The sequence below is a fragment of the Aptenodytes forsteri genome, unplaced genomic scaffold, assembly GCF_000699145.1.
Source record: "Aptenodytes forsteri isolate BGI_AS27 unplaced genomic scaffold, ASM69914v1 Scaffold100, whole genome shotgun sequence".
NCBI classification, from domain to species: Eukaryota; Metazoa; Chordata; class Aves; order Sphenisciformes; family Spheniscidae; genus Aptenodytes; species Aptenodytes forsteri.
In genome coordinates, this window is record NW_008796216.1 from 1,493,600 (window position 1) to 1,510,078 (window position 16,479).

Genomic DNA, 16,479 nt, shown 5'->3' on the forward strand with positions numbered 1-16,479 from the left:
GGGGACTTCCCCCCCCCCCCCCCGGTTGGTGTTAGGTGAGGCAGGTAGCGGCCGCTGTTGGGCTGAGGGCTGCTGAATGCAAGCAGTGAAAACCGGGTCCTGGAGTCTTGGATATGCAGGACGTGCCAGGCGCAGCTGGTCTCCTGGCCCTCTTCACCCATGTTCTTCTGGTCTGTGTGGCTAGCATGGGAGCGATGACTTCTTGCACAGATATTTATGTTCCCTCTTTCCCCCTGTTAGCCCAGGTGGCCTTCATAAATCACAAGAAGGGAGTAAATTCAGATCCTTTTTTCCCAAAGTCCCTTTTGCTGTTGAGATATCAGGCTGAGGGGAATGGCCGGCAACCTCCCTATGATTGCAGCTACCACAAATTGCCATTTTCCCTCCTTTACTTCTCGTGAGAAGAGCGAGGAAGGGAGAAGCTCTTTGCCCATCCCCAGGGTGCTCTCTTTCCATCAGATTTCAGTTCACAAGTTGGACTTTCTCTTCCAATATTGCATGACAGGCTCAGTCTTAGGAACCAGAACACTACAGCTCACGTCAAAGCTTGTTGATCCCCCTGTATTTACAAGATAAGCAACCACCTTCTGTTTGCCTTTGCTGCATTGATATGTGCTTGGCAACAGTGACTTGCTTATCTCCTGTGACATGTCGGTTGGCCTGCTAGGAGCATGTTTTAGGAAGGTGCACTGAAGAAAAGTGACTCTTCTGTTTCTTTAATTTTTTAAACTTCAAGTTAAAAATCACCTTTGGGGTTTTTTTTCTTCTGTGAATTTAGCTGTATTACAAGCAACTCCTGTTTCATTCTGTTCTTTCGCGTAGTTCACACTGATACTTCAGTCTTTTTTTCTGTTTCTCATGCACTGTTATATTTATTAGCAGTGTAGATACTACTCAGCAATGTTTTGAGTTCCCAGTGACTTACCTAAGAAGAAAGGGAGGCCCCTAAGCAGGCCTGAAGGGCTTAATAGCCTGGCTCATCTGAATTCCTGTGGTCAGATGCAGTCTCATATTTTGTGTTCTATTTTCGTGCCTGTTGGCTAACAAGCGGATCATTGGCTTGTGTGTGCTCACGGTCTTTCAAAGGTCACTTTTTCCCTCCGCTTATGAAGGAATGCTTGCAACATTGGGAACTGGAGGTTATTGTTCGCGTGCCAACAGCCTCTTTTCCAGGATTACTTGAACTGTGGACTGGAGTGACGAGAAATCTCCCTACAGAGGGAAAACAGCTCTCAGTTGCAGCAAGGAGTTGCTATTACAGAGTTCTGCATATTAAATGCCAGTATGATGAAATTTGATGCTCCTTTGGCTTATGGCTCTACAGTGGAATCCAATTCCTGCTGAGACCTAAACACTAGTCTATTCAAAAAATAACAATTAATAGCCTTGTTTATGAAGCCATTCAAGAACTAAAATGCTGCTTACAAAGCATGGTCTATTTGATCAACTGAAAAGTCTAAAGTTTTGCTTAGCAACAGGGTTTATTAATAGCAAGAAATGCGACCAGTAGAAGGATAAGTAGTGCACCAGTTCTGAATCTTTGCATTTTATTCTGGATTATTACAGAAGAAACTGGTCGTTCTTTTGAAGTTTCTACTGATTCCGGATCACATACTGACCCTGGATCACCACAGCTAGAAAGAAAAGTGAGAGGCTTTGAAAATACGTTCCCATACTTCACCGAAGTATGCATAGGATTAATGTTTAGATACTTCTGGCATTCTTTGATATAAGGACTGCCAGATTTGAAAAACCTGTCTACTGCCTCTTCTCCCCTTTGATCAAAACTTGGCTTTCAGCGGTGATTGAGTAACTCTAGTGCTAAAACTTACATTTTCTAAAAGTTTTAAGGATTTCCTTAGTGGTGACTTTATTTTTTTCTGTTATCTCTTACTTAGCAACTTGATGCTTACTTTTCCTGAATTTCAGGGGAATGAAAAGACTATGAAATACTGTGACTGAAACCAAATCAGTTTAGACTGAAACTTCAGTGAAATGTTTTGTCAAAAATTAACTTAAATCTTTGTTATGTGAGTGGCCTGTGAACCATTATTCCAGCTGCCATCAGATTTTTGTAGCATTACTAACTTACTATCTTTTATAACTATTTTAGGTAACGGAAGCTTGAAGTCATGGCCGGAAAACTGAAACTTTACTACTTTGATGGAAGAGGCAAGATGGAGTCAATTCGCTGGCTGTTAGCTGCAGCTGGGGTCGAGGTTTGTTTTAGTGGTTTTAAATTTAAGCTGCACATTGGTAAGCTTGTCTTTGAGGCAGACTGCAGGTTATTAACCAAAAAAGAAAAGGCATCCCAAGATGCAGTAGTAAATGAGCATTGCCTATTCAGTATAATTAAACACTCTTACTTTAGGCACACAAAAGTATGGCTTCAAGTTACATGTCTTCTGAGCATTGACACTGTAAACCAGTTTCTTGCTTAATGCAAGAATGCGTAATGCTTAATTAAGCATTCGATTACTGAGCCAGAGCTGTTGAGCTGAACGATAGATGTGTTCCTGGCATAACAAGTATTATCTGTGCCAGGTAAAACAGCAACGAATTTGCTTTCTCTAGTTTTTCTGTTTTCAGTTGGATGCTCACACACAGATTTTTGTTTTATTTTTCACTCCACTGGCTGCATCCTCCACAATAAGCTATAGCACAAAGTACATTTTGTCTTACTTGCATCATTTAGATGAGGCTTAACAGGGTGAAGTGAGCAAACTGACTTACATGTGTAGGAAAATTAAAAATCTCAGAGCAGGAAGAAAAATACTTGGGTAAACCAGAGAAGCAAGACACCGCTTTAAAATAATTATTTTTATGGGATATAATTTACTTATTCATTTGATATCTATCTTGGTGATAAACTGATAATTCAGGACTAGTAGTTGCTCCGAGTGTCCTCTTTTATATAGTAGGCTGTTACATTTCATATGGTTACCCCTGTACTGAGACAAGGAACCTGAGTTTTTCAAAAAGACCACCAGTCTTTATTTGAAGGCCTTACAGAAGACACAACTGGTTGCTTCCCTGCATCGTTTGTCCCTATGTTTTAATTCCCTCTCTCTTTTTTTTTTTAATTTAAAAAAAAAAACCTGTTGACGGGTACCAATTATTACATTTTTCCTTGGGATATTCTTTTCCCAGCTTTTCATCAGCAGAAACCTGGGTTCTGAATTTTAGACTCTGTGATCACACTTACTATGGTTGAACATTGGCACAGTATTAGTATGCCTAATCTTCGGGGGTTTCCCTAGTATAGCAAGTCTTAATTATTAACATAAGTTGCACAGGTATTCTGAGAGAGGTTGACTGAGGAAGGATCCTTGGGAGTCCATACCTAGGCATCTAGGGATTGGTAAGCTCAATCATTTTCTAGTCTCCATGGTCTGCAGTGACTATAGACATGTATGGCACATGCAAACACGTACATGTAGACATCTAACTTTGGTGTCTTAATCTTGAACTGAATTCCTCCATAAGTGGCACTGATTGGACCAGCCATTCTCAACCATATTGAATATAACTACAACATTCTGATCATAGGCAATTCTGTATCTTTTTGTTTCTCACCTGGTGAATAATTCATTTTTAGGTGTCCTAAACATGCTTCTGTACTAAACTTCTTGCTGGGCATAACACTTTTACATTATTTTGTAAAAGCTTTGTTTTAACTTTCTAAGAATTTGTTCCTGCCTAGGTCCCAAATCAAAATATCCCACAGCAGAGCTTTTTTCCACATACAAGAAAGCATTTTAAGGACAGCCTAGTGTGTGTTGTTGACAGTCTCACATTAAATTGCCTGTTCAATACTAAACAAACCATCCTCACTCCAGTTCTTATTGCCTGTTTTTCTGCTAGGGTTGCGTTTAGCAGCATTTGTAAATGTGACAGTCCAAGAGGTTTTGCCAGCGTTTCTGCCCTTGGTATTTTCTCCCTTAGAGCCATACCTGGAATGGAAGGAACCATGATATATATTCTCTTTTCTTTTATGATGCTTAAAAAGTGTATCTGTTCTAGAAATGTGAAAAGACGCTCATTTCCTCTTCTTCCTCATTCTTTTTTGTCAGTTTGAAGAAGAGTTTTTGGAAACTCGAGAGCAGTATGAGAAGCTCCTGCAAGGTGAGTCCATGTGAAACCTCAAGAAAAGTGTGAGCAGACTTTACTTAGTCTCAGAGAAGATGTGTGAAGAGAAGACTTTAAAGACTGTGTGGGACTTTCTTTCCACACAGCAGAGAGGGGAGTAAAACTGAGAGCTGTGAACAGCTTCAGAGGCTGATTTTTTTCCCATATGCAGACAGATGCTGTATTGGGTTTGCGTGGCAAGGTTTTGGTAGCAGGGGGGGCTACAGGGGTGGCTTCTGTGAGAAGCTGCTAGAAGTTTCCCCTGTCCGATAGAGCCAATGCCACCAGCTCTGAGATGGACCCGGCACTGGCCAAGGCTGAGCCCATCCATGACGGTGATAACAAGCCCATCACAGCCTCCATGATAACATATTTAAGAAGGGAAAAAAAAAACCAACCTGCGCAACAGCAGCCAGAGAGAGGAGTGAGAATATGTGAGAGAAACAACTCTGCGTATGCCCAGGTCAGTGAAGAAGGAGGGGAAGGAGATGCTCCAGGTGCTAGAGCAAAGATTCCCTTGCAGCCCGTGGTGAAGACCATGGTGAGGCAGGCTGTCCCCCTGCAGCCCATGGAGGTCCACGGTGGAGCAGATATCCACCTGGAGCAGGTGGATGCCCGAAGGAGGCTGGGACCCTGCGGGAAGCCTGCGCTGGAGCAGTCTCCTGGCAGAACCTGTGGACCCGTGGGGAGAGGAGCCCACGCTGGAGCAGGTTTGCTGGCAGGACTTGTGACCCCATGGGGGACCCGTGCTGGAGCAGTCTGTTCCTGAAGAACTGCACCCCGTGGAAGGGACCCACGCTGGAGCAGTTCCGGAGGTGGAGAATTCAGGAGTGAAGTTGAGCCCGGGACGAAGGAAGGGATGGAGGGATGGTGTTTTTACGATCTGGGTTTATATGTCATTATCCTACTCTGATTTGATTAGTAATAATTTTTTTTTTTTCCCCAAGTCGAGTCTGTTTTGCCCATGACGGTAATTGGTGAATGATCTCTCCCTGTCATTATCTCGACCCATGAGCTTTTCATTATATTTTCTCTCTCCTGTCCAGCTGAGGAGGGGAGTGATAGAGCAGCTTTGGTGGGCACCTGGTGTCCAGCCAAGGTCAACCCACCACAGATGCAATTGAAAATTGAATGTCTTTCCAACCTGGAGCATTTCCCAGGCCTCTGGGTTGTTCTATTCTCCGTTTGTCTACGTGTCTCACCTGGTCCCACAAACTTACTCTGGGCTTCAGTAACTTGCAAAAACTTATCCTAAAACTTCATTGAATGTCCTGATTTAGCTTAAGATACCGATTGTAAGGGAGAAATTCGGGTTTGCTTCAATTGTGTTTTAAATAATGGAACAGAATTTTTTTTATGTATTTAGAATTAGACACTTTTTACTCAGTTGATACGTTTAGTGTGATTGTCTCCACTGTATTTCAATTTCAGCATAAAAGCTGCTGTACACAGTTCTGACTGCAACTTCAGTGAAATTTTTTTTTGAAGGAAGGATGTTAATCCACAATAATTGTGTTCTGCAGTTTAATTTGTCTGCACCACTGTAATTTATTGTTTGCATGGAAGAACCCCAGTTTAATATAATGACTACTCACAGCAAGCTTACCATAAAAGTAATGATCTTCTGAAGACAGCAAGAAATCTGATGTGGAGTTAGTAGATCTGGTAGAATAATGTGTGGCTTTCCCTTTAGGTGGATCCCTGCTATTTCAGCAATTGCCCATGGTGGAGATGGATGGGATGAAGATGGTGCAACCTAGAGCCATCCTCAGCTACATAGCAGCAAAGTACAACCTCTACGGGAAGGACCTGAAGGAGAGAGCCCTGTACTGTAACAGTACTACTGCTCTTGAATTTATTATAGTAGCTTAGCTATATCTGGAATTAATTGCATACTTGCACACCCAAAGAATCACCTGTGTTCCTCAGTGACACACAACTTGCAGTGAGCCTGACAGGCCACAGTTAGATGCAAGCCAACTGATTTGTTCCAATTTGATGATTTTTACATAAAAATATTTGCAGCAGGGGTTTATTGTGCTTTAGTAAAAGATTAATACAGCTTGACGCAGGTATTCGAGAGGTGACTGGCATGTAAATGTTGAACTACTTTTGTAAACAGAAAGCTTTTTGGAAAGCAATGTTTAGTTTTTAACTTTTGGCTGCAAAATAAGATCTGTCATTCATGTTATCTGTGATTGCATGATGTTCCACAGCACTGTAAAAAGCGCACGGTTTAGGTCTTTGGGAGTTAGGGAAAGAACAGCTAAAAGCTGTTGAAAAACTTCTGGTTTCACGTGAAATTAAATCCAGGTCTTGATGTTGTGTCTGTGTGAAGGAAAAAAAAAGTGACTGGGCTATCTCAGTGTGTAGCCTTTAAATGTCCATTTCCTATTGTTTTTCAGAAGAAGGAAAACTAAAGGTCAGCTAGTAAAGCATCCAACTTTAATAGATATTTTACAATAAACTGCCTTAAACAGTGCTAATGGTTGGAAGAATTGGCTGAAGCAGGTTCAGGGAAGTAACAAAAAGAATGCATATTCAGATAGGAGCCTCAGTCATAGCTTATCAGCTTATTTGTGTTGTTAATAAGCCATCATTTCCTGTAGCTTGCATTCCTTGCATAGCTCTTCCTTCAAACGGAATTCCCTTCCATCGAGTTTTAGATTTAGCCTGGAGCCTATTCCTGCTGTCTTACCAGCAAATATAAATGAAGTATATTTGTTGATTTGTTCTTGGGCCGGGGGAAGGGAGCATCAGTGTTTGGAGGAAGGCTTGCTGTGATTAGCTCCAGGTTTAAGTACTTTGGACAGCTGGTCTTGTACAGTGTGGAAGTGCAGTTTAGGAAGACCAGATAGATGCAGGTGAGAAGCTGGCATACATTAAGGCTTGCAGGAATATCTGATAGCTTCTTGCACATAACATGTTTAATCCTTACAGAGGCTTTTTCAAGAAGCTGTTGCCTGACAACAAAAACGGCAGTTAGTCTTATTACACAGCAGACACTCAAATGTCTTATGACATAGGGTGGTTAGAAGGCTTTGTTAGACTATTTTACCAGATATTTTATTCATATTCATGAGGACTTAATTTAAATTTGAGTCTTGTCTACAGTACAAAACCTGCTGTCAGAGCTCTGGAAGAATGGATAAAAGGGACGATCTGAAGAACTGCTGTACTAATAGTTCAGCTAGATGCGGAACCTGGTAGACTTCAGGTTTCCAACCCCATTATTAATCTATTTGGCACCACTTGGACTTTGGATGAAACCCTGAAGTTGGGATACATCCAGACAACTAAGCCAGTTGGGGATGACTTCTCGTGGTGCTTTGTGTTTCTTTGGTGATTCTGAAGTGATCTGTAACACCAAAGTTAAACTTTTTTTAACCTCTGTACAATGCTGTTTAATCCTGCACAATGAGGCAAGTAAAGTGCCAACAACACTACAAATATGAGTGAGACTCAGGCTGTGACACTTTTTTTTTTTTTTAACTGCAAAAATTATTTTCATGAGGGAGGTGGGAAATTAAACTTTTACTATGACAACACAAATATAAGAAAACTCTGCTTATGAAGGTGCCTTCTTATTTAAGGTTTTTGTTTGCTTTGGTTTTAAGGATTGATATGTATGTTGGAGGAACCGATGACCTTATGGGCTTCATTTTGATGTTCCCGTTCTTATCGGATGAGGATAAAGAGAAGCAACGTGCTGTTATAGTTCAAAAGGCGACGAGCCGGTATTTCCCAGCATATGAAAAGGTATGCAGGAGAATCATTTCCTTCCATTGTTCTGGAAGGATAACAATGGGAACACTGGGTATTTTACCAAAAGCAGAAGAAACAGAAAGGTGTCAGCGCAGTATTTTAAACCAGGACATCATACTGTCTGCAGGCTGGAGAGATGAGAGGGAGGTCAGAGCAGTATGAGACAAGTTGGGGTGGGTTAAATGCAGAAATTCCTAAGTGAGATTTCATGGTCTGAGCAGCATCAACATTCAGACTGAAGGGTCCAAGTATCCCCTTGGGCTCGAAACTGTTACAATCCAATGAATGGGTAAACGTAGCTATATACAGTTAAAATAGCAACTTCCTGGTTTGGGGAGAAATGAAACGGTGTAACATGCATTGCAAAGGCAATGCCATTTTAGACTAGGTAATTGTCAGCTTCGTTTAACATTTCAAATACATCTACGTGTTTTTTTAACCACAGTAATACACAGCTATCACTGCTGTCTTCTAGTCTGAGTGGTCTGCTGCTTAAGCCGTACTGGAATCTTGGTGTTTCTCTAACTGATCCTTTGAGAGACAGGACCCAAGAGGTGCTCTCAATGGAAATTAATATACACAGACAGGATGATCTGGCAGAAATAGCTGCTTTTCTGCTTTAAAGACTACAGGCAAGACAGTTTCCCACTTAAATACCAGCTTTCCTATAGATGGCTGCCAGAGTTCATTCTGCCCTAGATTCCGCTTGTTGCATCCTAGCCCCAGTGCTTTAGGCTGATCACCTCTCTTTTACATTCTCTATTTTCCCATTGAAGCTGTAACTACATACAGAAAAATTCAAGATTTATTAGACTGGAAAGGAGTGAATACCAAGGCAGTATCTAACCCTGTAGTCCAGTACGTGGGGTTACTTAGGGATATAGGAAGGAGGGAAGGGTAAGGGAAACCCTGCGATTCTAGATTGCCGCTGTGAGGACTGCTCATAGATATCCCGTGAAATGGTCAGTGACTGCAGGCACTGGGCCCACGTCCCCCACACTAGTAGTATCCCTAGTTGCATGGGAGAGAAAGGTGAAAGGAAGAGGAGGCAGTAAGTATTGTCAAAGAAGGCGTCCCTGTGCATTTTGAAAACATCAACCCCAGCTGGCTATCCACATCTGAACGTTTTCATTTACGACACTTCTAGGTTTTGAAAGACCATGGGCAGGACTTTCTTGTTGGCAACAATTTTAGCTGGGCAGATGTTCATCTTCTTGAAGCCATTTTAATGGTAGAAGAGAAGAAGTCAGACGTGCTCTCAGGCTTTCCTCAGTTACAGGTACCTTACACTAACAATACACTCATATGGCTGGAAATGTGATAAATGATATTTCAAAGTCTGTTGCGTGTAGATAATTCCACAAAACAAGAGCATTTGTCACTCCTTTCTCATTGTAGTCTTGCTTTAGAAAGAACGTCGTAATGTTTCATCTAGAGAATCTGTTGTTTTCTGGAGTAATCCCTGTACAGATCCGAAGAAATTCACCCTCCCTTTTTTTCCCCTCCCCAGTTCTGTGATACCTTTAAGCAGAAGATATTTTCTGGATCACAGAAAGTGATCTGAGTAAAGTACACATCTGAAACCACAGATAACTGTTTCCGCTTCATCCCATATCAATACAAGACAGAGGGCTCTTTTATTACTGTTTAAAATAACAAGGTTGGAGTGAGGGGGGGTAAAATTCATCCACGGCTAAAACTATATTTCCTGTCTTGCCTCCACATACAACTTGTTAAAGGATGTTACACAAATCAGTAAAATTGTTTTTTTCTTGCGTTACTTTCTGTTCTTTAAATACCATGTACTTACTGTTTACCTTTTAGGCATTTAAAGCAAGGATAAGCAGCATCCCCACAATCAAGAAATTTCTAGAGCCAGGAAGCCAGAGAAAACCTGTTCCTGATGACAAATACGTGGAGACTGTGAAGAGAGTTCTCCGCGTGTATTATGACATAAAAGCGATTTAGTGTGCCTGGCTAAAACAACAGCTGTGCTTGGTTGAAGAGGCCTATCAGATTGCACTTGTACAGTTGTACTGCAGAGAGGTGAAGGGGTGTTCGAAAGGAGTGTCAATGGTCAGTATCTCGTGTTCTCTCCTACAAAATACAGTAGGCAGGTATTTTTCATAACACTTTACTACTTAGCCTATTTTTTCCTTTGTTGTTCTTGAGATTTTTCTGGTAATTTTAAGCAAGTGAAATGGCAGCAAGCATGCTGTCTTCCTGGAGACTTTTTGGAAGAGCGAAAAAGAAAGAAATGTGAGTTGCTGACTGACAGCTTCAGCATGTTCTGCTACTTCTGAAGACTTTTTTCTGAGATCCAGATCGGATTTTTGTATCATGATTGCTTCCAGTTCAGGTCTTTATTGTTTTTAATATCACTGTAGGCAAATGAAACAAGTGTTTTTTAAAGAAAGTAGGAGGGAGGTGTTTCTCTTGCCAGTTCTACTGGACATCAGTGACTTGTCTGAAATGTCAGCATTGTGCCTTTATAACTAAGCTGCGCTTTTCTTTCATTACTGAATTAGGAAACAAATTGACTGCCAAATGGCATTTTTGTGTAACTGCTGTATCTGGAGGGATCTGTTCTAATCAAATAAACTTTATTTTTATGTGGTCATGTTGTTATGATGTGTCATGAATGAAAGTTGCGGCTTGCAAACTTCATTTTTGCTTTCCTTGGAGGATAAATTCTTTATACTTGATACGAAGGGGATCCTTGTTAACCCATATGCCTCACGCAAAGGCATTTCATTTGCATTTATAAACCAGAGAAGGGAGATGTGAAGGAGAGGTATTAAACAATCACACAAACCTGGTATAGTTCCTATCTAAGGCCTAATACCTGCCAAACTCAAAATGTTATTTCTTTTCCTCTTTTTTTTTTTTTTTATCTATGGTTTCAGCAGATGACTTGACAAAGAAATTTCAAATGTTTTTAATCACTCCAGTAAGTGGCACTTATGCTTTGAAAAGCTGCTCTGTAGGATGTTACCTTGGGGTTTCATATCTGTAATTTATAGTTCTATATTAATGTTATGGTTTACAGGAAAAGACTTGTGCTCAATCCCTAATGGCATTGTTTAATTCCTGTGTTAGCTGTGGGTTGAGACATAAGATGCTGCTTGACCTTGGAATGCAGTGAGTACACTCGTCTGATATTTGATGAATGAGTTGCCCACTTAAGAGCTCATCAATGTCCCCAGCCTCAGCGCGACAAGTTCTCAGCACTACGAATACTTTTCCCTCATTGCCAGGAATACAAGGTTTACATTGACCTACGCTGGCTTATCTGTCACCTGCCTTCCTAATGTCAATTGCAATTACAGTTTAGTCCTTGGTTTAATCTCAGATTGGTTTAATACAAAACCTTGTTGTCCAGCTTTATAATTGGTCAACATCAGATAAAAACAGGATTGAAATTTCTGGTTTACTTCTTTACACCCTCTTTTGAAAATAAAAAGATTCTTTAAACCTAAGCTTAGATTATTATTAGTTTTAGTTGTGACAATGCACATAAACTGAGAGTTTTAGAAAGTTTCACAGCACGCGCCAGAGACCAAATAGAGGGAACATACACAAGTTTCTATCAAAACATGAAATCGTTATAATACATGAGTTATTTAAGAGAAATACTTCACAATGAAATTTGTACTCCTAAGGTTATTTTTCAGTTGGCTTTGAAGCCTTGATCTTGCCTACCTTGTGCCTGTATAAACCAGCCTTTTGACCAGGTTGAGATACTTGTATCAGTAAAGACTAAATGATCCAAATAACAACATTCTGTAAACTGGCTCTCCATTTAAGCTCTCCTCGCCAGCAGCGCAAGGGGTGTAAATCAGCATTAGGATAACTGTTTTCAGACTCTTCTGTGACGCTGGTCTGGATAAGTGTCAAACAGCTTACAGAAATATGTGTGAGGGTGAATACAGGCTTGGTTAACCTTGTCCTCGGGCGGTCAGTAAAGCTTCCAGGACAGGACCAGTGCAGTGGCTGAAGGTTTGCAGCAAGTCTAGGCTTGAGTGACGCGTGACTTGTTTTAACTATCCATGTGGACTTTAATTTTTTATCACAGTGGTGTTCTGCTTCAGTTTAGGAGCTTGATAAGCCGCATGGGGAGAATCCTCCTAACCCCCCTTGTTTAATTCTCTAGTGGCAGTTAGTTATGTACCCTGTCCCCGCCTCTGAGAGGACGCTGCTGGAAGCTGGAATCGGGCATGGACCCCAAGCCAGCTGCTTAGTGGTTTGTGAGGACTGCAGGCAGGTACGTTTCGAGAAGACTTTGGACTTGCCTAACCTACAGCACAATGAAGCGTGTTCACAGAGCGCAGTGGGAACTTGACATGCCAGGGCATGGTATATACACTATTGAAAACCTGCCTGTGCCCAACCCAAGACCACTGAAGTGGTACCTGGGCTCCATGCCAGCTGCCTGAATACTCACGGGCATGGCTTAACAAATTATTTATAAAAGAAACTTAATTTTCTTTTCTACTCTAGAGGTTTACAGACCAGCTATTCAAGTTATAGATAACAGTAACCTCATTGATACAATACCTTTAGATGTCAAAGGAGCTTTATAATTACATTATGAAAGGCTGTGCCGGAAGCAAAATAGAGAGAGAACAAGGGGGAAAGTCTTTCTGGCAAACAGGAATGTGTGGAGGGGGAACAACAGTCAAAGTTGAATGTGGCTGTGTTCAGCAAATCCAAAAAGGATCAGAACGCTTTGCTTGACCGCTCATCCCTGAGCCTCAAATCAGAGACCTCTTCCTCCCCTTCTTCTTTGCCATCAAGCCTATTGCTGCCATTGGCAGCATTTGAGGCTGCAGAAAGAACAAGGAGACAGTAGTTACTTGCATGCTCTTCTGTGGTCACTGGTCCTGAACCAGCTCTTGCACTCAGGTACATGCTGATATCAAAGACCTCAAAAGCAGGAACAGATTAATCTTGATTCAATGCTGCCATCATGGACAGGTATGAGCAAATGCTCCTTTCTTCCTCGGATATCCCTTCGTGCATGTGCCGCGCTCCTACTGTAGCCACATCTACATTAGTGGTTTAGGCATACGGGGACCACTGGCTGGCACTGCTGCCAGCTAGCGTGGTACAGCATGCATTTACACCATGCTCCTAGCTTCCAAAATAGGGTGCCGTATCCACGCTGCCCGCTGGGAACAGTTCTGGGCCTGTGCTGGACTTCCGACCCATACTTGGGAATTTTCTGGGGGGTGGTGACTGGGTTTGACACAGAAACAATACAGAAGCATACATTTACTGCTGTGCTTTATTCACTAAATGATGAACCTGAGAGAAAGTTAGAATTAGGCAAAGTGTAAAGAAGCACCATACAGTTGTTTTTTGCTGACACCATCAACCTTTGAAGCACATAAATTAGAAATTTGCAAGAAGCCTCTAGTGGAAGCGCATCCTCTAGAAGAGACCGCCAGCAATTGCCAGGCAGAGAAACCATAACTGTGAGGAAAAAAGAAAGTAGCAGCTTCGGGAGGATTTCCTCAAGATAGTTACCTAGAGGTTTTTGTCCTGAGATTCCCCATCTTGATGTGCTGTGTTAGTACAGCCATGGCTTTAGACTGGTAAATACAATTTTGATAACAGCATGGGTTCTGTGAACAGATCTTCAGATTAGCTGTACTGACATCTGCTGCAGGGGTGTAAAGTGATGCCCAGCACCACGTGTGGGTCTATGCTAGAGGTGAGAACCTGATCTTCGGCACCCAAATCCCATTTCCCATCTGCTATGCCATCCTTGTGTCTGTTCACATCCACTTTCAGTTCTAGTATTTTCACCTGAAACGTAGATAGCAAAGCTGAAGCAGTTACTCTTCATGGAAACAGGGTAGGAAAATCGTAGTTTATTTCATCTCTAACTGAGTATTAGCCACATACACTCAATTTCCAAAATTAATGCTATTGCCTTAAGACATGGGGTGAGTTGTGACATAAACTGCTCATCTATTTTTTATACCAAGTTATCACTAAGTAAGTTCGATACTGGCAAACTGTATTTCAAAGTAATTGAGCACTGTTATCCCATACTTTGGGTATTTTTCCTGTGCCGTACAGCACTGAAAATAAAAACCTGGGTTACTATTAAGTAGTGAAATAAGCCTAGAAACTTCAGTGGTTAGTCTTTAAATGGTTACTGCTACCCTAAATATGACTCAGAAAAATCTATAATTTTCTCAGTGTTTTAAAGTGTCTCACCTTTTTATTTGGGTAAAACGCCCCAATAATTCCAAGAGAGCAGTTTGAATAGATGGCTACCATAGAAGCTATGAGGCTACCCACATGGTATAGTCAAACCAGCAAACTGAAAAAGAAAGACAGTCTCTGCCTTGGATGGCAATTTTCAGAGATGTACGTCTTTAAGCTGGGTAGTGCCAGCTTAATAGCAATGGGAGATTTTCTCTCTAATTGGGTATGGCTGGAAACTCCTCCGAGCTCCGAAGTTTAAACACCCCTGGGGAACCTGCCTGTGCTGGGCGGAGGCTGAGTTAAGGTCAGAAGGTAAGTACTAACTTACAAATTCCTTTTTCTTAAAGCGTTTGAGCAACTATTTATAGTGAAGCTACTTCCAAATTTATTAGGGCATCTGCTGGCGTAATGTAAATTCTCTGCTCTCTTTAGTTTGTGTGCCAGGTAGACTAAGCATGGCTCGATAGTTACTCACCAGCTGGAAGCTGCAGGAGAGAGAAAGCAAGAGAAAGACCTTTTAACCAGGAAATGAATCCTGCAGTACAGTTCAGAGCTGAGCAAGGCAGCCATAAAACCGCTGAGGGGACAAAGTGTGGGAAGGCAAAGGTGGGTGGGAGAACACAGTGCAAGCCTCTAGCACCGTGGCAGTTTCTTCTGGGTTTGAGCAGGAAAGCTGGCCCATTTGGTACGCTGGACTCCGCTCCCAGCTCCAGGGCTAAAGGGCACTTCACACTGAACGCAGATAATGCTGTTTCTGAAAGACCATTCCCTCTTAAACAGTTCTTACATTGCTGAGAAGCATCCTCAGAGAAATTCAGGACAGGCATGTCATTAAGGCTCACTAGGAAATAGGATGGAAATATGGAGTTTAGACAAAAGCAGTAAAAACATTTGTATATAGACAAATTTTGTATTGAGGTCTTTGCTAAATATTAATTAAGGCTAAAGGTAATGCATGCAAGACACGGTTACTTATTTGGTTCCAGTGTAAACTCCTGGTGTGAACCAATTCTTCAGCAGTGTCTGGGCTAGTGCAGCAGTCCCAAAATGCCCTGGATTGTGATGCATTTTTGCTATGGGAATCAGGTATCGCTTAGGTAAAATAGGAAGGTTTTCCATATCTGCTCTCCATATTTCCTGGGAGTCTTTGGTCACTTGTACCTTTTGCAAGAGTCAATTTCTTCAGCAGGAACAGTCAAACATATCTTTTCAGGAGTGAGCAACATCAGGTCAGACCGCTGGACTGCTTGTAAGCCCAGTGGTTTCGTACAGCTGTCGTGCTGTGGCTTTAGCGCCAGTACCTGTTAGATGATTTCTTACCTCTTCTTTTGTCCTTCCGCTGGTATGGGCTGGCTGATGAATCATAGTAAGGTTCTCTGGCAATTGTATAGCTTTTAACAGTTCAGTAATTTGTGGAGCATTTGATATTTTACTTCCACTAGAAGTTATAAACCCACGCAGCTTCCGTAACTGCCCAGAACTGTGGCGTACTCCAAATGCATATTGAGAATGAGCATAAATATTTCAGTCATATATATTTTATAAATATTTACAGTCTTTTCTTTGGCCAGCTGATAGACCTTTGTTAATGCAATTAATTCGGCTGCTTGTGCGCTCAGCTTCCAACTGAGTGGTGAAGCCTCCACTACTTCATTCACAGTAGTTACTGAATAACCTGTAACCTAGTTGCTGCTCAGATAATGAGGACGTGCCAACAAATAGTTCCAGATTGGGATTTAGAAACGGCATGTCTGTTAATTCTTCTTGAGTCTTTTCGGCTTCATGGGTGGTTACTACACAGTCGTGATGTGGAGTTTCTTCCCCAGGTGAAGGGAGTACAGTAGCAGGGTTCAGCGTGTTAGTTACGCTATCATAGCAAGGCTGTTCCTTGCCCTTCTTGTACAAATAAGGTAAATGGTTTACCATAGTCTGGCAGTCCCAGGGCAGATGCAGCTTGCTTCAAAAGTTTTGTCGTGGTTTAACCAGTCAGGCAGCTAAACACCACATGGCAGCTCGAACCCCTTCATCTGCTGCTAATATCTCCTTTTCAGTTGGAGTGTAGTGGGCCTCAGATCCTCTATACCCAAAACCAAAAAACTAAAAAGGTCGACCTCGAGTCTCCCCAGGTGCTTTCTGCCAGAGGCTCCAGGTAGGGCCATTCTCCCCAGCTGCGGTATAGAGCACAGTTTTTACATCTTGCCCTGCCCGGACTGGCCCCAGGGCTACTGCATGAACTATCTCCCATTTAATTTGTTCAAAGACTTGTTGTTGCTCAGGGCCCCATTTGAAATTGTTCTTCTTCCAGGTCACTTGGTAGAGAGGGCTTACAATCAGACTGTAATTTGGAATATGCATTCTCCAAAAACC

General features: G+C 41.9%; 2 protein-coding genes across 2 annotated transcripts in view; both read left to right on the forward strand.

The window, feature by feature from the left end:
- Positions 1-2,113: 2,113 nt before the first annotated feature.
- LOC103906618 (glutathione S-transferase 3) lies at positions 2,114-10,512 on the forward strand. Its single transcript, XM_009288560.1, has 6 exons — positions 2,114-2,219; positions 4,074-4,125; positions 5,822-5,954; positions 7,746-7,887; positions 9,041-9,172; positions 9,718-10,512. Exons 1-6 carry the CDS (start codon positions 2,133-2,135, stop codon positions 9,859-9,861), a joined length of 690 nt encoding a protein of 229 aa, XP_009286835.1. The 5' UTR covers positions 2,114-2,132; the 3' UTR covers positions 9,862-10,512.
- A 3,873-nt stretch (positions 10,513-14,385) lies between these two features.
- Positions 14,386-16,479, forward strand: part of LOC103906619 (glutathione S-transferase A4) — a 17,017-nt gene continuing 14,923 nt past the window's right edge. Inside the window, exon 1 of the mRNA XM_009288561.2 lies at positions 14,386-14,424. The gene's annotated coding sequence lies outside the window, so the exon portion shown is untranslated. The remainder of the gene's footprint in view (positions 14,425-16,479) is intronic.